Raw genomic sequence first — 24,315 nt, forward strand, 5'->3', positions numbered from 1 at the left:
GCCTTCATTTTATTGAATATTTTCGCAAATCAGGGTTAATCTATGTCTTTTTAGCTTTTTTAGCTAGAAGAATTTTGTGATTTAAAAAAAAAATAAAAAATCCATATTTCATTTGTTTTAAGATAATCAATTATTTGTTTTATAATTGAATTCAATTCTTAACTGTTACTCTGGGCTTCAAGATTGAGTTCTAAGACTAAAACTTTAAGCTTATACTAGTTTGGTTGTTCTTATTAAGGAATAAATTCCTGAGTTCTTTCCCAAGTAACATGTTTATAATTGGAGTTCGAAATCAGCTCCCTAATATTGCGATGTACGTGCCGTATTCCAGCTTGGCTGGTAAGGGGCAGGTTAAGACTTCTTTGAAATTTATTTTATCCAAATTTCTTTGATTTTATTCCAGTAAGGCTAACACTTTCTTTAACTGTGTTTCTGTCCTATATATTTTGGGTACTGTTGAAGCATGGCTGGGCACCCATGGGGTTCAAGCGCTGCTCAGACCTGGAATCTTCTGGGGTATTTCTTCCAGTTCCTTTTGAGGAACCGGGTTTTGGAGTTTTATTCAAACTATTTTGCCTTTTTTTGGTCATTGATAGCATTATTTGTTTTCATTAGATACAATAAATGCATATTTTCATTTTTCTGTTTTCATTCAGATTATTTTCTGAGGATGCGGAATCTCATATGATTCACTTGCTCTTCAGGACATAGTTAGAGGATCTTTTTTTCAAAAGCTCTTGATTCCTCACACAAGGGTCACCTTTTTTAGGTTTCCAGATAGTTTGTGTTAAGGTCCTTGTCTCTATCAGACAAGGGATAATTTTTATTGGGTTCCGTCTATCGGTACCTTTAGTCTCTATTATTTCCTTCAGTTGCTATATATGCATAGAAGTTTCAGGTCTTATGGCCACAGCATTGGATTCAATTCCCTTTGCTCATTTTCACTAGAAAGAACCTTTCCAGTCTTTTATAAGTGTTGTTTCTTCAAGATCATGGTTGGAGGATCAATTTACCAAAAAGTTCGTTTGATTCCTCAGACAAGGGTAACCTTTTTAGGTTTCCTGATAGATTCAGTGTCCTTGACTCTGTCTCTGACGGACAAGAGACATCTGAAATTGGTTTCAGTTTGTCGAAACCTTCAGTCTCAATCTTTCCCTTCGGTAGCCTTATGCATGGAAATTCTATTTCTTATGACTGCTGCATTGGACGCGATCCCCTTTGCTCGTTTTCACATGCGACCTCTTCAGCTCTGTTTGCTGAACCAGTGGTGCAGGGATTATACAAAGATATCTCAATTAATATCTTTAAAACCGATTGTTCGACACTCTCTGACGTGGTGGACAGACCACCATCGTTTAGTTCAGGGGGCTTCTTTTGTTCTTCCAACCTAGACTGTGATCTCAACAGATGCAAGTCTGACAGGTTGGGGAGCTGTATGGGGGTTTCTGACAGCACAAGGGGTTTGGGAATCTCAGGAGGTGAGATTACCAATCAACATTTTTGAACTCCGTGCAATTTTCAGAGCTCTTCAGTCGTGGCCTCTTCTAAAGAGAGAGTCGTTCATTTGTTTCCAGACGGACAATGTCACAACCGGGGCATATGTCAATCATCAAGGAGGAACTCACAGTCCTCTGGCTATAAAAGAAATCTCTCGAATACTTGTATGGGCGGAATCCAGCTCCTGTCTAATTTCTGCGGTTCATATCCCAGGTATAGACAATTGGGAAGCGGATTATCTCAGTCGCCAAAACGCTACATCCGGGCGAATGATTTCTTCACCCAGAGGTATTTCTTCAGATTGTTCAAATATGGGGACTTCCAGAAATAGATCTGATGGCTTCTCATCTAAACAAGAAGCTTCCCAGGTATCTGTCCAGATCCAGGGATCCTCAGGCGGAAGCAGTGGATGCATTGTCACTTCCTTGGAAGTATCATCCTGCTTATATTTTTCTGCCTCTAGTTCTTTTTCCAAGATTTTAAAGGTGCGTTCGTTTATTCTGCTGGTGGCTCCAGCATGGCCTCACAGGTTTTGGTATGCGGATCTTGTCCGGATGGCCACTTGCCAACCGTGGACTCTTCCGTTAAGACCAGACCTTCTATCGCAAGGTCCTTTTTTCCATCAGGATCTCAAATCCTTAAATTTGAAGGTATGGAGATTGAACACTTGATTCTCAATCATAGAGGTTTCTCTGACTCTGTGATTAATACTATGTTACAGGCTCGTAAAACTGTATCTAGGAAGATATATTATCGAGTCTGGAAGATTTTCATTTCTTGGTGTTTTTCTCATCCTTTTTCTTGGCATTCTTTTAGAATTCCTAGAATTTTACAGTTTCTTCAGGATGGTTTGGATAAAGGTTTGTCTGCAAGTTCCTTGTAAGGTCAAATCTCTGCTCTTTCTGTTCTTTTTCACAGAAAGATTGCTAGTCTTCCTGATATTCATTGTTTTGTACAAGCTTTGGCTCGTATAAAACCTGTTATTAAGTCAATTTCTCCTCCTCGGAGTTTGAATTTGGTTCTGGGGGCTCTTCAAGCTCCTCCGTTTGAACCTATGCATTCGCTGGTCATTAAATTACTTTCTTGGAAAGTTTTGTTTCTTTGGCCATCTCTTCTGCTAGAAGAGTTTCTGAATTATCTGCTCTTTCTTGTGAGTCTCCTTTTCTGATTTTTCATCAGGATAAGGCGGTGTTGCGAACTTCTTTTAAATTTTTACCTAAGGTTGTGAATTCTAACAACATTAGTAGAGAAATTGTGGTTCCTTCATTGTGTCCTATTCCTAAGAATTCTAGGAAAAGTCGTTGCATTCTTTGGATGTAGTTAGAGCTTTGAAATATTATGTTGAAGCTACTAAGGATTTCCGAAAGACTTCTAGTCTATTTGTTATCTTTTCCGGTTCTAGGAAAGGTCAGAAGGCTTCTGCCATTTCTTTGGCATCTTGGTTAAAATCTTTGATTCATCATGCTTATGTCGAGTCAGGTAAAAATCCGCCTCAAAGGATTACAGCTCATTCTACTAGGTCAGTTTCTACTTCCTGGGCGTATAGGGATGAAGCTTCAGTTGATCAGATTTGCAAAGCAGCCACTTGGTCTTCTTTGCATACTTTTACTAAATTCTACCATTTTGATGTGTTTTTCTTCTTCTGAAGCAGTTTTTGGTAGAAAAGTACTTCAGGCAGCTGTTTCAGTTTGATTCTTCTGCTTATAATTTCAGTTTTTTTCATTATAAGATTTAAACTTTATTTTGGGTGTGGATTTTTTTCAGCGGAATTGGCTGTCTTTATTTTATCCCTCCCTCTCTAGTGACTCTTGCGTGGAAGATCCACATCTTGGGTAGTCATTATCCCATACCTCACTAGCTCATGGACTCTTGCTAATTACATGAAAGAAAACATAATTTATGTAAGAACTTACCTGATAAATTAATTTCTTTCATATTGGCAAGAGTCCATGAGGCCCACCCTTTTTATGGTGGTTATGATTTTTTTTGTATAAAGCACAATTATTCCAATTCCTTATTTTTTTATGCTTTTGCACTTTTTTCTTATCACCCCACTTCTTGGCTATACGTTAAACTGATTTGTGGGTGTGGTGAGGGGTGTATTTATAGGCATTTTGAAGTTTGGGAAACTTTTCCCCTCCTGGTAGGAATGTATATCCCATACATCACTAGCTCATGGACTCTTGCTAATATGAAAGAAATTAATTTATCAGGTAAGTTCTTACATAAAATATGTTTTTTTCTAGCTGTCAGCAGAAAATTTACTCTGCAGACTTCTCAAGGCTAAACCTGCTACAAATCTGTCCATAATTGGCTTTGGCAGAAACAGTGCAGATATTCTAACATAATGACCCTGTCTAACCCTGTCTGCAGACTCAAGCCTATATTGCCTACAAATAAGGCACGTTGGTGGGTGGAGTTTAGCTATTGAAAACTGTTGCAGCAAACATGATTTTAAAGGGACATTCAAATAAAAATTAAACTTCTATGATTCATATAGAGCAGCAATTTTAAACAACTTTCCAATTTACTTCCATTAACCAAATGTGCACAGTCTTTTTATATTTACACTTTTTAAGTTACCAGTTCCTACTGAGCATGTGCAAGAATTCACAGAACATACATATATGCATGTGTGATTGGCTGATGGCTGTCACATGTTGCAGGGGAAGTGAAAATAGACATAACTGACATTTTCAGAAAAAAATCTACAAATATGAAGTTCAGACTAAGGGCTATTGCATTGTCTTTTTATCATGCATTTGTTGGTTATGTAAATCTACTGTAGTTACTGGTCCTTAAATTTATTTTAAAAATGTTTAGACTTGGCTGATACGTTGTTCCATAGCAAATCAACAAGTCTTATGCTTACAAGGTGTTACAAATGTATCTGGCATACGTACAAAGGATAAAGTGTATCAGGTAACCCTATAAATAACTCATTTTGACATCAGAAATTGCAATTTTATTTAGGTTTAAAATACTTTTGATCTTGCATAGTTAGATATTTTTTCCCTAATCTTTTCTGTATAAAGCACAAAATATGACAAAAAAAGTCACACTTTTTACATTCAAGATGGTGAATTTCTTTCAGAAAGTGTGTCATCTCATATAAAGCACTGAAAATTATGTTTAATTAGCCCACAAAAATATTAAAGAGACAGTCTACACCAGAATTGTTATTGTTTTAAAAGATAGATAATCCCTATATTACCCATTCCCTAGTTTTGCATAACCAACACAGTTATTTAAATACACATTTTGCCTCAGTGATTACCTTGTATCTAAGCCTCTGCAAAATGCCCCCTTATTTCAGTTCTTTTGACATACTTGCATTTTAGAGAGAATCGGTAAGAAACATACCCACTACTATGCTATAATATAAGGGGAACGTCCATTACACATTATCAATTTTGAGTAGTGCCATTGTTTCTCTTCTTCTAACATATACTTGCATTTTAGCCAATCAGTGCTGGCTCCTAGGAACTCCACGTGCGTGAGCACAGTGTTTTCTATATGACACACATGAACTATCACCCTCTAGTGGTGAAAAACTGTCAAAGTGCCCTGAGAGAAGAGGCGGCCTTCAAGGGCTTAGTAATTAGCATAGGAACCTCCTAGATTTAGCTTTCAACTAAGAATACCAAGAGAACAAAAAAAAAAATTTTGTTTAAAATGACATGCCCTATCTGAATAATTATAGTTTATTTTGGACTAGACTGTCCCTTTAAACATTTTCATCTTACCTGTGTGCTTATTATGTTGTCTGTGGTCTGAATGTTTTGGGAAATAAAACCATTGATGCAAAGTAAATTTGATCTGTTTAACGTAAATATGTGTTTCTTTGTCAGTATGTGGAAGAAAAGGACTTTGACCGTCACGGACTGGAACCTATAGCTCTTTTAGAGCAAACCATGTCTGGACTTGCATATCTTCATTCACTCAACATAGGTAAGAACATATCTAATTTCTTGTCTTCAAACTTGTTTTGTCTTCTCATATCTTCTGTTTTATATCTAGTGAGTTTATTGCTGTACTTAGCAGAATGCATTTATTGTTACAGATATTTACTAATATAATCTATGTATGTTGTATATAGTAGGATAGATTACAAGTGGAGCGCTAAATATCGCTTGCATGTATATACACATATTACATCTATGTACACATATTAACACACAAATATATATGCATATAAGCATATACATTTATATTTACATTGCGGTCTATGGGAACACACAGTTCCCATAGACCGCAATGTAAAGGCACTATAAAGTGCCTTTTTTTTTTCTAACACCCCACTCCCACCAACTTTAAAGCCCCAAAACTGCCTAGTGCAGTTGTTTTTTTTAATTAAAAATAATGCTATTTTTTATTTTAATACAAAACTACTATTCCCTCTATTTTTGGTTAATTTTCTAAGCACTAATTGCTACCACAAGTTCGTGGTAGCAATAACGATCCACTTGTAATGGCTGGTAAATTTGCCTATCTGCGGGATCGTGACAATTTAGCGCTCCACTTGTATTCTAGCCCAATGTGTGTAAATGCACGCACACACTCTAGCAGTGCATCATTTTATGTATCCCCTTGTGTTTACATGTCTTTATTTACCTTCAGTGCACAGAGATTTAAAACCGCACAATATCCTAATCTCCATGCCAAATGCTCACGGGAAGGTAAAAGCTATGATCTCCGACTTTGGCCTGTGTAAGAAGCTGGCAGTGGGCAGGCACAGTTTCAGCCGAAGATCTGGTGTGCCAGGAACTGAAGGCTGGATCGCCCCAGAGATGCTGAATGAAGACTGCAAAGAAAATCCTGTAAGCAATTTATAAATTTGATCTTCATTAGGAAAACAAATCATGTCTATACATTATTAAAGAAACTGTAAATTCAAAGTGAATCTACGTGGCCTAGACAAAGCAGTTTTAAAACAAATTTCCACTTTACCTCTATTATGAAATTTGCTTTGTTCTTTTGGTATTTTTGCTGAAGAGTAAAGCTAAGTCTTTAGCAGTCTATGGCAGCAGTGTTTGTAGGAGTGCTATACATAGCTGAATATAGTACTCTTACTGAATTATAAAAGTTTAATTTTAACTTTACTGTCCTTTTAATATTATGGCAACTTAAAGGGACAGTCTAGTCAAAATTAAACTTTCATGATTCAGATAATGCTTTCCAATTTACTTTTATCATCAAATTTGCTTTGTTCTCTTGGTATTATTTGATTAAAGCTAAACCTTGGTAGACTCATATGCTAATTTGTAAGCCCTTAAAGGACGCCTCTTATGTCAGTGCATTTTGACAGTTTTCCACAGCTAGGTGGCGCTAGTTCACATGTGCCATATAGACAACATTGTGCTCACTCCCGCTGAGTTATTTATGAGTCAGCACTGATTGGCTAAAATGGAAGCCTGTCAAAAGAACTTAGACAAGGAGGCTTAGATACAAGGAAATCACAGAGGTAAAAAGTGTATTAATATAGCAGTGTTGGTTATGCAAAACTGGGGAATGGATAATAAAGGGATTATCTCTCTTTTTAAACAATAACAATTCTGGAGTAGACTGTCCCTTTTTGTGTGGTTGCTGCCATCAGTACTAGTAAAAATCTGAATGGGATGAAGTTTGATGCAAGGGACTTTATATATGTATATATTGTCAATCAACATCATCCTTTTGGGAAATTAGAATTTTTTGTTAGTGAAATTTTAACTTAAATTTTTATGGATAGTTTTTTTTTTTTTTTTTTTTTACTTTTGTTCTTTTGGAAAGGATAAACTGCTGAGATATCAATATAACGACCACGCTAACTTATACGCAGTATTACAGATGGAAAGTAAACACAAGCGCAAACTAAATTTGCGTTTGTTGTATTAGCGCAACTGAAGACCTTACATAAAGGGTAAGGGTTAAAACAAAATGTTGCATCAAACACAACATATATACATTAATATAAATAGTTATACTCATATATATATATATATATACTATCTGATAAAATATATTCATAAAACTATTAATAAAAAAAGTTATAAGGGTTTATGGTATATGACAAGGCGTTTGAATGGAAATGGCTATGAAATATATATATATATGTATGTGTGTGTGTGTATGTTTGTGTGTGTGTATATATATATGTGTGTGTATGTAAATATATAAGAACCCTGAGGCTATGGGATATTGTATATAACACAGGAAGTCTGGGGTCCCCACTCCAGAGAGCCTATTGTTCAAAAATGAAAACAAGATAGTGTAAAGGAAGAGTGGTAAAAGGCATACAAATAAGCTATTTGGGAAATTTCAATCCCAATCAGGTGTATAATCAAGAAGAGGGAATCTGCAACAAAAATGCCACAAAGGTATATGTATATACTGTATATATAGATTTGAGAAATTCTGTCTTGAAAGATAACTGCAAACTGTCTAGTTAAAAATACATAGAAACAATACAAACAATAAAAAAAAGATGTTTACAGTAGTTACATCCACAATAAAATCATGTGGCGAACAAATTATGTATAAGTGTCACACTAATCGGTGTTGGTTAATATCAGTTCATTGGTACATCACCACATAAGATAAAATATAATAAAATAAAATAAAGTAATAGCAATAATATAAAATGAGTAAAACAAGTTGCTGTTCAGTCTTATGTAGGTATCAGATAAAAAAAAAAGGAAAAGTTGCTGCAGTGGTTTTCACATGTAAGTGAAAAAATTGCCCACTTTCTAGAAACAACCTCAGTCAGATGAGGTAAGTGCTGCACATTGGTGGAATAAGAGATCCTGTGTCTATCAGTCAGTCTGTGTGCTTCGGTGTAGCCTGGGTATGGTAGGTATCCTTCTCTCCCCTTTATCCTTTTCTCTCCACGTCACCGGAGGCTGAATATATTTTTCGGAGGAAACAAAAAAGCCAAACAATAGTGCAAATATTGTACTGGTAAAAAGTAAGACAAATTTTATTAAATTCTAGGATAAAACCTGCTTACATTTGTTAACCTCAATTAGTTATGAAATATCGGACAAGCCATGTACAATCAAATATTCAAAGTGAACATCAGTCCAAATATTGAAGTATTCTCCAACAGTGCTGCATACATCCAAGGCGATAAAAACAACCATCCCAGCCCAAATCTTCCTGGAGGCCCAACCAGTCTTGGAACATGGGAAAACAGTCCAAGAAGCCTGCTATTGACTCAAAAGCAGCATGAAGGGCCTGCCCCCGATCCGGGACCGGATCTTGTAGGGGGCAGACTTTCCTTCTTCGCTCAGGCTTGGGTCCGGGATGTTCAGGATTCCTGGACAGTGGACATCGTGTCCCAGGGATACAAACTAGAGTTCAAGACTTTTCCTCCCAGAGGCAGGTTTCTCCTTTCAAGATTATCTGTAGACCGGATAAAAAGGCGTTCTTTCACTGTTTTCGGGACCTCTCCGACCTGGGAGTGATAGTTCCTTTCCCAATGCAGGAACAAGGTCTGTGGTTCTACTCCTATTTGTTTGTGGTCCCCATAAAAGAGGGAATCTTCAGACCAATTTTATATCTCAAAAGTCTAAACAAATTCCTCAGAGTACCGTCCTTCAAGATGGAAACTATTCATTCCATTCTTCCCTTGATTTAAAGGACGCTTACCAGCATGTTCCCATCCGCAGGGACCATCACAAGTTTCTGAGGTTTGCATTTCTAGACAAACATTTCCAATTTGTGGCTCTTCCATTCTGCCTTGCCACAGCTCCCAGAATTTTTCCAAAGGTTCTGGGATCCCTGTTGGCGGTGCTCCGATTGCGGGACATTGCAGTGGCGCCTTATCTAGACGACATTCTGGTTCACGCGCAATCCTTTCAGCAAGCAAAATCCCACACGGAAATGTTGTTATCCTTCCTGCGATCTCATGGCTGGAAGGTGAATTTGGAAAAGAGTTCCTTTGTTCCAACTACAAGGGTAGTTTTCTTGGGAACAATAATGATTCCTTATCAATGAAGATTTTTCTGACAGAAGTCAGGAAATCAAAGATTTTCGATTCATGTCTAGCGCTTCAGTCCTCTCCTCGGCCATCAGTGGCTCAATGTATGGAGGTAATCGGTCTGGTGGTAGCTGCCATGGACATCATCCAGTTTGCCCGTTTTCATCTCAGACCTCTGCAGTTAAGCATTCTCAGGCAGTGGAACAGAGATTATGCGGGTCTGTCTCCACGATTACATCTGGAGCAGGAGTCAAGAGATTCTCTTCTTTGGTGGTTGTCTCAAGATCATCTCTCCCAGGGAACCTGCTTCCGAAGACCCACCTGGGTGATTGTGACAACAGACGCCAGCCTACTGGGATGTGGAGCAGTCTGGGGCTCTCTAAAGGGTCAAGGGACATAGACTTGGTCGTAGTCTGTTTTACCCATAAACATTCTGGAGCTGAGAGCAATTTCAATGCTCTTCTGGCCTGGCTTCAGTTAGTTTCGGCCCGGTTTATCAGGTTCCAGTCGGACAACATAAGTTCAGTGGCTTACATCAACCATCAGGGGGGAACCCAGAGTTCCTTGGCCATGGCAGAGGTAGCCAAGATAATTCAGTGGGCAGAGTCCCACAGCTGTTGCCTATTGGCAATCCACATCCCAGGTGTGGACAACTGGGAGGCGGATTTTCTGAGCAGATAGACCTTTCACCCGGGGGAGTGGGAACTCCATCCGGAAGTGTTTTCCAGCTTGATTCTCAAATGGGGACAGCCGGAACTGGATCTTATGGCATCTTGGCAGAATTGCCAAGCTTCCTAGGTATGGGTCGAGGTCAAGGGATCCTCAGATGGTACTGATAGACGCTCTGGTGGTACCTTGGAATTTCAGTCTCGCATACCTATTTCCCCCGTTCGCTCTCCTCCCTCGAGTCATTGCTCGAATCAAACAAAAGAGGGCATTGGTGATCCTCATAGCACTGGCGTGGCCTCGCAGGATCTGGTATGCAGGCCTGGTGGAGATGTCATCTCTTCCACCTTGGAGACTTCCAATGAGAAAGGACCTTCTACTTCAAGGGCCCTTCCTCCATCCAAATCTAGTTTCTCTGAAGCTGACTACTTGGAGATTGATCGCTTAATTTTATCTAAGCGTGGATTTTCAGAGTCGGTCATTGAGACTATGATTCAGGCTCGTAAACCTGTGACTAGAAGGATTTACCATAAGATATGGCGTAAATATCTGCATTGGTGTGAATCCAAAGGCTACTCCTGGAGTAGAGTTCGGATTCCTAGAATTTTTTTTTTATAACAATTTTTATTGAAGTCATAAACAAATACAACATATAGTGTATGCCCCAAAACATTTACAGATAAGTGTATACATAGTATAATTAGAAGAGTATGGCAGATAAAACCATGTAGAGAAAGCATTATGTATCTATATATCTCAAGTGTTATTACAAAATTTGGCCTATCTATAGAGAGACTTCAGTTTTATAATAGAATAACATATATGTAGTATGAACAAAAATGGTCCTCTCAGTGCCATATAAATAAATTAGGATATCCATTCAGATAAGATTAGGGCCAGGGAGGAGTGATTTCTATAGTTTTATGGGGAGGGGGAATGCAGCGGGCGAGAGCCGCTCAAAATAGAGTGGGGGGGGCGGAGCCAGTTAGTAAGTTGAGATTATAAATGCAGTTGAATCTCAGGGTTTTCAAGTACACTTTAGTGGAGATATCCTCTATGTACCCCATGAACAACCTTAAGCTAGGGTATGTAAAAGTATGGGTGGTTTCCTATAACGGATACGAACAGGGGAAGAAATTTATATATATATATGGGGAGTAGAGGACTGTTACATGAGCCCCTCTCCTGGGGAGATGCCAGCTATAGGCGATGCGAGTAAAAGAAGTAGGGGTATGACCCGCCGGTAATAAATGCCGGCGGGAAAGGGAGGAGAGGGGTCCGATGGAGATGATAGATGAAAACAACATGACTATCAAGAAGTAATACGGACTGTCTCTATACGACCATGGAGAAGATGATGTTCATTAACCTATGTAAAACACACTACCTATAACCCTAACATAGCAGAAAATATGGGCACAGTATGGATGGGTGGCAACCAAATTATGGAAATACCTTGGCTCACCGTGTGAAAGCTTGGTATAAACTTAAGCTCATGGCGATATATGGGTTAGAGTATTGAATTAGCAACCTCCTGTGAGGAATTAAGGTTGTCTCACCTAAATGAGATGAAAATAAAGCACATACGCCTAGATTTAGAGTTTTGTCGATAACGACCCGCGTAGCTAACCCTGGCTTTTTTTTCCCCGCACCTTTTTAAATACCGCTGTTCCGATCAGCCAATAGAATGCAAGCTCAATCTGATTGGCTGATCGGATCAGCCAATCGGATTGAACTTGAATCTGATTGGCTGATTCCATCAGCCAATCAGAATTTTCCTACCTTAATTCTGATTGGCTGATAGAAGAATCTTGGATGACGTCCCTTAAAGGAACCTTCATTCGTCTAGTCGTCGGAAGAAGAGGATGGATCCGCGCCGTAAGTTTTCTAGATGGAGCCGCTCGTCATCGGATGGAAGAACATAGAAGATGCGGCTTGGATGAAGATGTTTGCCGGTCCGGATCTACTCTTCTGCCCGGATAGGATGAAGACTTCTGCCCGAAGATGGAATTCTTTAGCCGCCGCTTGATCAAGACTTCAGCCGGAGGATGGACGTCACTCTTCAGCCCCCGCTTGGGCTTGGATGAAGACTTCGGAGGCTCTTCTGGACCGATCGGGACCCGGTGTGGTGAAGACAAAGTAGGGAGATCTTCAGGGGCTTAGTGTTAGGTTAATTTAAGGGGGGTTTGGGTTAGATTAGGGGTATGTGGGTGGTGGGTTGTAATGTTGGGGGGGGGTATTGTATGTTTTTTTTTACAGGCAAAAGAGCTGAATTCTTTGGGGCATGCCCCGCAAAGGGCCCTTTTAAGGGCTGGTAAGGTAAAAGAGCTTTTCTATTTTAATTTTAGAATAGGGTAGGGCATTTTTTTATTTGGGGGGGCTTTGTTATTTTATTAGGGGGCTTAGAGTAGGTGTAATTAGTTTAAAATTGTTGTAATATTTTTCTAATGTTTGTAAATATTTTTTTATTTTTTGTAACTTAGTTCTTTTTTATTTTTTGTACTTTAGTTAGTTTATTTAATTGTATTTATTTGTAGGTATTTTATTTAATTAATTTATTGATTGTGCAGTGTTAGGTTTAATTGTAACTTAGGTTAGGATTTATTTTACAGGTAATTTTGTAATTATTTTAACTAGGTAGCTATTAAATAGTTATTAACTATTTAATAGCTATTGTACCTATTTAAAATAATTACAAAGTTGCCTGTAAAATAAATATTAATCCTAAAATAGCTACGATATAATTATAATTTATATTGTAGCTATATTAGGGTTTATTTTACAGGTAAGTATTTAGCTTTAAATAGGAATAATTTATTTAATAAGAGTTAATTTATTTAGTTAGAGGTTAGGGGTTAAAAAATTTATTAGAGTAGCGGTGAGGTCCGGTCGGCAGATTAGGGGTTAATACTTGAAGTTAGGTGTCGGCGATGTTAGGGAGGGCAGATTAGGGGTTAATACTATTTATTATAGGGTTATTGAGGCGGGAGTGAGGCGGATTAGGGGTTAATACATTTATTATAGTGGCGGTGAGGTCCGGTCGGCAGATTAGGGGTTAATAATTGTAGGTAGGTGGAGGCGACGTTGGGGGCGGCAGATTAGGGGTTAATAAATATAATATAGGGGTCGGCGGTGTTAGGGGCAGCAGATTAGGGGTACATAGGGATAACGTAGCTGGCGGCGGTGTGCGGTCGGCAGATTAGGGGTTAAAATTTTTAATAGAGTGGCGGCGATGTGGGGGGGCCTTGGTTTAGGGGTACATAGGTAGTTTATGGGTGTTAGTGTACTTTAGAGCACAGTAGTTAAGAGCTTTATGAACCGGCGTTAGCCCAGAAAGCTCTTAACTACTGACTTTTTTCTGAGGCTGGAGTTTTGTCGTTAGATTTCTAACGCTTACTTCAGCCAAGACTCTAAATACCGGCGTTAGAAAGATCCCATTGAAAAGATAGGATACGCAAATGGCGTAGGGGGATCTGTGGTATGGAAAAGTCGCGGCTGCAAAGTGAGCATTAGACCCTGTCCTGACTGACTCTAAATACCAGCGGTAGCCCAAAACCAGCGTTAGGAGCCTCTAACGCTGGTTTTGACGGCTAACGCCAAACTCTAAATCTAGCCGATAATGTAAATACGTTAACGAGGGATGCAGAGAATACATATTAGAACCATAAGCAATCACTTAGTCATTAAGAATAGTTAAACTGGCTATTAGAAACACCTGTATATAAATAGTATGGAGTATAGTTAGCAAAAGGCTAGATCCTATAAAGTTGTCATGGTAATATCTTGCATACAATATGTTCATCTCTAGCTCCATATCCCAGACTGGAGAAATGTACTGTTTCGGTAAACCGATTAATCCCGTTGGAGACAAACCATATATAAATCTACACCCATCCCATTATGCATAGTGTTAATATGATACAACCTGATGCTACTTTATATAGGATAATTTAATGGAAGAACTCGTTAGATAGGCTTCTCAATGCTAGAGACTAAAATCTTATGTCTTCCATGAGTACCATAATGCATCTACTGGGAGCATATTGGGGTCCCAGACTGGAATCCAGATTTATAGGAATATATAGTGCTGTGGGGCCACTTCTGGGCTCCACAGTATACAGTAAATAAGATTAAGAGGTAATAAAGTTGCAATGCTTATGGATAGTTTGGACCTCTGATACACTAAGTGGAGGAACATAAAATATAGGATACAATCAATTAATAGGAAATATATACATATACATTCATGCACAAGCAAGGCTATGCCTTTCCGCAGTAGCATTATTCTATTCAGCAGAGATATAGGACTTTTAGCAACAATATGTAGGAAGCTATGGCAAAATCCCTAATGGTTTTGAGAACTCACATTTCACTATACAAAAAAACAATATGCCATAACAGATTATGCTCTTTGCAGTAATACAATGGTTATTATAATGAAAATAGTAACAACATAATAAATATTTTAACCTGTGCTAGTATAGTATAAATAAAAAAAAAATAGGGTTAAGTAGCATTAAATGCCGACATTACAATAATATGTTAATGAGCTGGGTAGGATATGTTAAAGGTAGCAGTCAAACCAGAATAGTTGCACCATATATCTCTAGGTACTAATGCTCCTACTCTCCAAATATAGACTGAGACTTCTACTTAGGAAACATGTATAACGATATATAAACATCATAACTGAGCTGGCTAAAAAGAGTGCATACAGAAATAAAAACCATAGACAAAACATAACTCTTAATAAACTATGTAGCCTGATAATTGTAGAAGTAGTCAGCAAGAAGATCTTCAGCTCTCAGGCCGCTACTCACATATAGTGTGCGCTGTATGCCATTTTCATAATACCAAACATAAGTAGGTTTTCTTTAACACTGGTAACAAGGAGCGTCAGAACATAACTTAATCTAAGTAACTTTGTGCAAACCATTAATATGTATAATAGTCAGATGTATTCTGATAGTGTCCATGGGGATTGTTGTTTTTAACGTAGAGAGTCCCTCAAAGAAAGTTAGTTAAAGAATGGTATTATCCGATGCCAGTCTTAAGGCAGCTTAGCGATAGGATCGAGGTAAGGGAGCTGTAGATCGCTGCTGAAGGAGTACCTCCCGTTGATAGTGAGAAGTTTGAGGACCGGCGTCTCCAAAGTTAGGACCTGCTGCTGAGGAAGTATTTTGGGGAAAGCGGGTCAGAACGGCACATCGGAGAGCTGGCCGCATCTCCCGCCAAAGTCTCCCAGGTCCGCGCCATTTTTCTTGTAAAGAGGGTTTGCTCACTTATAGGAAATTCTTCTCTGACGCCCATACCGGGTATTAATAGTAAAAACTCCTCAACACCTGGGTCTCCGCATTCATAGAGGCTTGAAATAGTAAGTAGGTCGTGTGGCTCCGGTTCTAGATCCTCCGTCCAAGACAGCTCCCCTCCTGTGTGTCTCTCAGTCAGGTTCCGTGAAGCGGTACTAATTCGCTGCTCCTCTGAAAGAGCTAGTTTCTCCCACTCTCCTGCTGGAAGCTCTTCTCCCCCAGAGACGTCTCGCAATCTGTAGGAGCTTTGTACATGTAGGCATTCAGTTTCTCCTACGGAAGCAGGACACCGGTCGTCTCTGAGGATTTTCCTTAGAGTATTAAACTGACTCTCCAACTTGTTGGCTAATAGTTGTAGCAAGACTTCCACGGTATTCACCATCATGGGATGGAATTAAATACACTATTTGTGATATAGATGGTTCCCTCGCTTGTAACTGAGCTCCACCCGGTCCTTAAAATGGCCGTTCTCCAGATGGGCAGCGTGTAAACAGCGGGTGGAGAAATAATGGTCCGGGCAGTAATTTTAAAACCACTCTTCTTCCCTGGACCCTATGGCACTGGTCTCCAGCTCACTAGTCACCATGTAGTAATAGTTTGGGCCATACTGAGCGGTCTAGTTATTAATTATATAAAGCATAATAGCAGAGCGACCGCTCAGATGCCCGGCTTGCTCCGCCCCCCTGGATTCCTAGAATTTTGTCTTTTCTCCAGGAGGGTTGGAGAAGGGTTTATCGGCAAGCTCCCTAAAGGGGCAAATATCTGCCTTATCTATTTTATTACATAAACGTCTGGCGGATGTACCAGACGTGCAATTGTTCTGTCAGGCCTTGGTCAGAATCAGGCCTGTGTTTAAGCCAGTTACTCCTCCCTGGAGTCTTAATCTAGTTCTTAAAGTTCTTCAACAGGCTCCGTTTGAGACTATGCATTCCTTAGATATTAAGTTGTTATCTTGGAAGGTTCTGTTTCTTGTTGCTATTTCTTCTGCTTGTAGAGTTTCTGAGCTCTCTGCATTACAGTATGAGTATCATTATCTTATTTTTCATTCGGATAAGGTAGTTTTGCGTACTAAGCTAGGGTTTCTCCCTAAAGTGTTTTCAGACCGGAACATTAATCAGGAGATTGTTGTTCCTTCCTTGTGTCCTAACCCTTCTTCTCAGAAGGAGCGTCTGTTGCACAATCTGGACGTGGTGCGTGCATTGAAATTCTATTTACAGGCGACTAAGCATCGACAGTCTTCTGCTCTGTTTGTCGTTTTCTCTGGAAAACGTAAGCGGCAGAAAGCTACAGCTACTTCTCTTACTTTGTGGCTGAAGGGTATCATTCGCTTGGCTTATGAAACTGCTGGACAGCAGCCTCCTGAGAGAGTTACGGCTCATTCTACGAGGGCTGTTTCTTCTTCCTGGGCATTCAAAAATGAAGCTTCTGTGGAACAGATTTGCAAGGCTGCAACTTGGTCCGCTCTTCACACTTTTTCAAAATTCTATAAATTTGATATTTTTGCCTCGGGTGAGGCTTTTTTTCGGAGAAAGGTTCTTCAAGCAGTGGTTCCTTTCCGTTTAAGTTCCCTGTCTTGTCCCTCTTTTATCATCTGTCCTCTAGCTTAGCTATTGATTCTTAATAGTAATTAGATGATCCGTTGACTCACCGTGTCATTAGAAAGAAAACAAAATTTATGCTTACCTGATAAATGTATTTCTTTCTTGACACGGTGAGTCCACGGCCCGCCCTGTTTTCTTATGGACTGGGTTTTTGTTATAAACTTCAGACACCTCTGCACCTTGTTACTTCCTTTTGCTTTGTTAGTTTTTGTTGGTTGTGGAAAAAAAGTTAACGCGATCATAATATCTGAATTCCTACAGTTTGTGTATCAGGTTTTGCTTGCGCACTAACTTTTTACTTTCAACTTATAAGTCTACTTTCAGCGGTATTAGCGCTCAAGCGTGAGCGCTAAATATCACTCCACTTGTAATCTAACCCTAAAGTTATTTTCTAAATGTGTGTGGCCTGGTAGAAAAACAAAACTATGTATGATTTGTGTTAGTAACTCACAGAAAAGCACCGCAAGGGGTGTTTAAATGCAGCAAGTGCAAAATACTAAGAACAGCTTCAAAACAGGCATGTGAAATGTTTTTCTTCACACCATTTGTTTTATCGTCTAAACTCATTGTTAAAGACATATGGGGGTTAAAGGAAGATGAATCTCATTCTGTAATGATTCAGAAAGAGCATGCTCTTTATATAGTGTTATTAGATTTACTTCATTCTCTTGGTATCCCTTGTAAACTTCTAAATTTAAACTCATTTAACACAGAACATTTTCTTTTTATGCTTTTGTGTCCCTTTAAGTATAACAAAGTCCAGTAATTTAAAGCCCTTGTTCTCTGTATGAGTTACGCAAATGATTATTATCTACATTTTACACAGGTCCTGCCCCTTGCAAAATTATACACTAAATTATTATTATCATTTATTTGTAAAGCGCCGCCAAATTCCGTAGCGCTGGGTATATTGATAGGGGTATACAATGACAAGGATTTGTGATAAAATACAAAACAACAAAACTAAACAAATCTAGTACAGGAGGAAGAGGGCCCTGCTCCGGAGAGCTCACAGTCTACAGGTTTAGGGTGCAGAGACATAAGGTTGGGGTAGCTTGTTACATTGGTTGTATTTGCAGATTGTAGTGGATCAAGTAAGGAGTTAGTTATGAGAAACTGAGTTAGCCGATTATAGACTAGTCGTTCCAATAATTTTGAAGCAAATGGAAGTAAGGAGACCGGTCGATAGTTAGAAGGCGAGGAAGGGTCAAGCGAGGGCTTTTTTAGGATTGGTATGATTGACGCATTCTTGAATGTGTCAGGAAATGTGCCAGCGGTGAGAGATTGGTTAAAGAGGTGAGTTAGGGTAGGGGTTAGTGAAGCAGAGAGAGAGGGAATAAGTTGTGAAGAAATAGGGTCAAGTGGGCAGGTTGTGAGATTAGCCAAGGATAGGAGTTCAGAGACTTCTTCCTCTGTTACAGGAGGGAAGTAGCATAGATCTCAAGTTTCCAAGCAAAAAACTTAGGCATCACACCATATTGGCGTATATACTTAGAATTTTCGGCACAGAGTAAAGAAGCCGCCCATGAGGGAAGGAGTTCAAAAGTAAAAATATTAATTAATACATAGTAAAAAAACACCAAAACATTTGGATCTCATATACTATGTTATTCGATGCGTTTCATGCTTTAAATCACGCATTATCAAAAATAGTGCATTACCTATGTATTTGGATAAAATGTAATTTGCAGTTGATTCCTGAATCTTGCAGTACCTGAAAATGATCATGTGTAAGATACCAGATGGTAATCAAATTTAAATTTCAAAGCAGATAGTATGTGGTCGTTTGTCCACCATCTTTTAATTCACCTGCACCTGTGTCTCTTGTTACAGACGTACACTGTAGACATCTTCTCTGCTGGCTGCGTTTTTTACTACGTGGTGTCAGAAGGGAAACACCCATTTGGCAAGTCCCTGCAGCGGCAAGCCAACATCCTTCTAGGAACATACAGTCTAGACTGTTTAAATCTAGACAAGCATGGTAAGTATGTGCTTTCTCATTCTGATATTAGTTCAGCACGCCTGTTTAAATGTAATAAACGGGTTTGTGGGTAGAATTTGAAGGCTCCCTTCATTGTTTAAAGGGTTTATGTATTTAGTAGGGGGCTGAAAACTGTAACAGGTTGTAGAATTTTCTCAAAAATTCACTTACTGATACAGAAGCGCCAGATGCTCTGTTAATACTGACGGCTCATACTATATATGTCCTTGTACGAGATTTTAAAAAGATTACAGTGTTACAAAATAAATTGCATACAAAGAGAGAAGCGCTCTACCAGGAACGAACAACAGCTCAGTGGCTTGTTCTATGGCGATTTACCACCCGGAAGCAGCCTCTTTTAGACCAGTGTGCTTTTCACAGAAGAAAACTTTCCTGAAGTATATCAGTCTGATCCTGCCAAGTAAGGTCAGTCCAGCCCCGAAATACCAGGCAATTCTCCTCTGAACAAGGAACATGACAACCCCAGACGATCGTTTCGGCCTCCTATGGGCCTCGTCAGTGAGGTGCAGCCACATTCCTCTAAGCACACTGGGCAAGGAGTCCACGTCTGGTTTCCCCCATCACCCATAGGGAGACTTCCCCAGGGTCATAATAATTTGCATACAAAGAGAGAAGCGCTCTACCAGGAACGAACAACAGCTCAGTGGCTTGTTCTATGGCGATTTACCACCCGGAAGCAGCCTCTTTTAGACCAGTGTGCTTTTCACAGAAGAAAACTTTCCTGAAGTATATCAGTCTGATCCTGCCAAGTAAGGTCAGTCCAGCCCCGAAATACCAGGCAATTCTCCTCTGAATAAGGAACATGACAACCCCAGACGATCGTTTCGGCCTCCTATGGGCCTCGTCAGTGAGGTGCAGCCACATTCCTCTAAGCACACTGGGCAAGGAGTCCACGTCTGGTTTCCCCCATCACCCATAGGGAGACTTCCCCAGGGTCATAATAATTTGCAAACAAAGAGAGAAGCGCTCTACCAGGAACGAACAACAGCTCAGTGGCTTGTTCTATGGCGATTTACCACCCGGAAGCAGCCTCTTTTAGACCAGTGTGCTTTTCACAGAAGAAAACTTTCCTGAAGTATATCAGTCTGATCCTGCCAAGTAAGGTCAGTCCAGCCCCGAAATACCAGGCAATTCTCCTCTGAACAAGGAACATGACAACCCCAGACGATCGTTTCGGGCTCCTATGGGCCTCGTCAGTGAGGTGCAGCCACATTCCTCTAAGCACACTGGGCAAGGAGTCCACGTCTGGTTTCCCCCATCACCCATAGGGAGACTTCCCCAGGGTCATAATAATTTGCATACAAAGAGAAAAGCGCTCTACCAGGAACGAACAACAGCTCAGTGGCTTGTTCTATGGCGATTTACCACCCGGAAGCAGCCTCTTTTAGACCAGTGTGCTTTTCACAGAAGAAAACTTTCCTGAAGTATATCAGTCTGATCCTGCCAAGTAAGGTCAGTCCAGCCCCGAAATACCAGGCAATTCTCCTCTGAACAAGGAACATGACAACCCCAGACGATCGTTTCGGCCTCCTATGGGCCTCGTCAGTGAGGTGCAGCCACATTCCTCTAAGCACACTGGGCAAGGAGTCCACGTCTGGTTTCCCCCATCACCCATAGGGAGACTTCCCCAGGGTCATAATAATTTGCATACAAAGAGAGAAGCGCTCTACCAGGAACGAACAACAGCTCAGTGGCTTGTTCTATGGCGATTTACCACCCGGAAGCAGCCTCTTTTAGACCAGTGTGCTTTTCACAGAAGAAAACTTTCCTGAAGTATATCAGTCTGATCCTGCCAAGTAAGGTCAGTCCAGCCCCGAAATACCAGGCAATTCTCCTCTGAACAAGGAACATGACAACCCCAGACGATCGTTTCGGCCTCCTATGGGCCTCGTCAGTGAGGTGCAGCCACATTCCTCTAAGCACACTGGGCAAGGAGTCCACGTCTGGTTTCCCCCATCACCCATAGGGAGACTTCCCCAGGGTCATAATAATTTGCATACAAAGAGAGAAGCGCTCTACCAGGAACGAACAACAGCTCAGTGGCTTGTTCTATGGCGATTTACCACCCGGAAGCAGCCTCTTTTAGACCAGTGTGCTTTTCACAGAAGAAAACTTTCCTGAAGTATATCAGTCTGATCCTGCCAAGTAAGGTCAGTCCAGCCCCGAAATACCAGGCAATTCTCCTCTGAACAAGGAACATGACAACCCCAGACGATCGTTTCGGCCTCCTATGGGCCTCGTCAGTGAGGTGCAGCCACATTCCTCTAAGCACACTGGGCAAGGAGTCCACGTCTGGTTTCCCCCATCACCCATAGGGAGACTTCCCCAGGGTCATAATAATTTGCATACAAAGAGAGAAGCGCTCTACCGGGAACGAACACCAGCTCAGTGGCTTGTTCTATGGCGATTTACCACCCGGAAGCAGCCTCTTTTAGACCAGTGTGCTTTTCACAGAAGAAAACTTTCCTGAAGTATATCAGTCTGATCCTGCCAAGTAAGGTCAGTCCAGCCCCGAAATACCAGGCAATTCTCCTCTGAACAAGGAACATGACAACCCCAGACGATCGTTTCGGGCTCCTATGGGCCTCGTCAGTGAGGTGCAGCCACATTCCTCTAAGCACACTGGGCAAGGAGTCCACGTCTGGTTTCCCCCATCACCCATAGGGAGACTTCCCCAGGGTCATAATAATTTGCATACAAAGAGAGAAGCGCTCTACCAGGAACGAACAACAGCTCAGTGGCTTGTTCTATGGCGATTTACCACCCGGAAGCAGCCTCTTTTAGACCAGTGTGCTTTTCACAGAAGAAAACTTTCCTGAAGTATGTCAGTCTGATCCTGCCAAGTAAGGTCAGTCCAGCCCCGAAATACCAGGCAATTCTCCTCTGAACAAGGAACATGACAACCCCAGACGATCGTTTCGGCCTCCTATGGGCCTCGTCAGTGAGGTGCAGCCACATTCCTCTAAGCACACTGGGCAAGGAGTCCACGTCTGGTTTCCCCCATCACCCATAGGGAGACTTCCCCAGGGTCATAATAATTTGCATACAAAGAGAGAAGCGCTCTACCAGGAACGAACAACAGCTCAGTGGCTTGTTCTAGGAAGGGTATAAGATAATACGGGTCACTTACACAGAAACTGATATAAATGGACATGACCACCGTATATGAGCCATCATACCAAAATTAAGGGCACTTTTATGGGGGTAAGATACCACCTAGTCAGCAATTTTGTGTTTGCTGCTGTGGTCATGGATGAGTTCAGCCTTTTTAAAAGGGTATTCCAGCACCAGTTTTAAATATGTTGCTTGAGTTCACTGTTCCTTTAATGATCTATATGGTAGTAGCTTTCTCAGTCTCTGTGCCTGTGTATAATATAAATAGGTGACAGCTGTATGTTGAAAACTATTTACAGAAACTACTCTGGAATATGAAACCTTATATTTCTGATGAGCTCGGCTTTTGATCAGGTTATTATATTTCCTGTTCATATTTCCTGTTCTGTTGAATACAAAAAAATGAATTATTCTATCTCTGCTTTTTTAGAAGATATTATTGCTCATCAACTCATTGAGCAAATGATCAACAAAGATCCCCAGAGGCGACCTTCAGCCGCATGTGTGCTCAAGCACCCGTTTTTCTGGAGCCTAGAAAAACAGCTCCAGTTTTTCCAGGTATGTTTTTTTTCCAGTGTTTTTTTCTTCATCTGATTCAAACATTCCAGATCTATTAAACTTTTTTGTTTTTTTCTATCTTGATGTGTTCTGACATATACTGATGACAACAAACCATCCTTTGCAATTTATTTAAAAAAAATATCAGTTTTTAGTAGTATAACTTTATTATTGCTTGAGCAAATGTTGATATAGCCACACCCCTGTTCTCACACAGCCAATCACATGAGAGCAGTGCTTGTCAATCATTCCTATCAGATCCATCTGGGATGATTTATCTCCACCCCTTTAAGATCTTAAGACTGCAACATCTTAACTAGCTTTACAGACTCACTAATACAAGCCTGCACAGCTAGTGCTCCAAAGCTGCATTCACAGCTTGATAAATGGGATCCATGATCTCAAGCTGGTGGGCAGTAGGCTTAGGTATCATTTATGAAAGCACTTAAAAGTGAGGTTAAATCATGTAGTAGAGTTCTTTTAAGTATAACCCACTGTTTAATGCTTTTTTTTTATTACAACAATGAAACAGATTGTTTTATATCCCTGGGAACCTGATTTATGCTTAGGTTCTCCTAATAATTGAGTTTACACTTGAGAAACAAATTTTATCAGAATCAGAATATGTTTATGTTTCTATTGCTTTTGCTGCAGGATGTGAGTGATCGAATAGAAAAAGAGGCCCTCGATGGTCTAATAGTGAGACAGTTGGAGAAGGGAGGACGAACAGTTGTTAAAATGGATTGGAGGGAACACATTACTGTACCACTGCAAACAGGTAGATTTTTTTCCATTAATCTAATTTTGGTCTTTAAAATGTTATTTTACATCAAATGTCCCACTAAAATCTTTTGAGGCCCAGCAGCTAATATCCTTTATTTTTATATACATTGATTTTTATAATAACATATTAAGGGCTAGATTACAAATGGTGCTCTAACCTTAGTGTGAGTCGTGATAACAATATTGCGACCGTGCTAAGTTTAATGCAGTATTACAAGTTGAAAGTAAACGTGATCACTCGAGTGCAAACTAAATTTACCCTCGTCGGGGTAGCTCGAGTGTAGACCTTGCATAAAGGATCAGGGCTAAAAAAAAAGTTGCATTAAACACAACATACATACATAAAAAATACAGTTACACTCAAATATACACTATGTAATAAAAATTATTCATATAAATATTTAAAACATTTTTTTATAAGGGTTCAAAGGTAAATGGTATATGGCAAGGTGTTTGATTGGAAAGGCCTTTAATGTATATATACATAAATATACATGTCTAAATATATATAGGTATGTATATACAGAGTTTCCCCCAGAACCTTATTAGTGGGTACACCACCCAGCTGATATTTACTGGCCACATGGCTAAAATGTATGCCAATATTAAGTTAACTTTAGTTAATATTAAATGTTTTTAATGTTTGTCAGTCAAATTATTTCTCTCTCTCTCCTCTCTCTATATACTGTGTGTGTGTGTGAGTATGTATACTGTATGTATATATATGTATATATGTTTATGTGTGTGTGTATATATATATATATATATATATATATATATATATATATATATATATATATATATATATATATATATATATATATA

The 24,315-nt window shown here is 39.8% G+C and overlaps 1 protein-coding gene across 1 annotated transcript in view; it reads left to right on the plus strand.

The window, feature by feature from the left end:
* The window catches only part of ERN1 (endoplasmic reticulum to nucleus signaling 1), a 201,286-nt gene that overhangs the window by 130,180 nt on the left and 46,791 nt on the right, over nucleotides 1–24,315 (plus strand). Inside the window, exons 16-20 of the mRNA XM_053708131.1 lie at nucleotides 5,349–5,448; nucleotides 6,118–6,317; nucleotides 18,867–19,014; nucleotides 22,580–22,707; nucleotides 23,362–23,485. Coding sequence (XP_053564106.1) covers nucleotides 5,349–5,448; nucleotides 6,118–6,317; nucleotides 18,867–19,014; nucleotides 22,580–22,707; nucleotides 23,362–23,485 — 700 coding nt within the window. The remainder of the gene's footprint in view (nucleotides 1–5,348; nucleotides 5,449–6,117; nucleotides 6,318–18,866; nucleotides 19,015–22,579; nucleotides 22,708–23,361; nucleotides 23,486–24,315) is intronic.

The sequence above is a fragment of the Bombina bombina genome, chromosome 1 (assembly GCF_027579735.1).
Source record: "Bombina bombina isolate aBomBom1 chromosome 1, aBomBom1.pri, whole genome shotgun sequence".
NCBI lineage: Eukaryota > Metazoa > Chordata > Amphibia > Anura > Bombinatoridae > Bombina > Bombina bombina.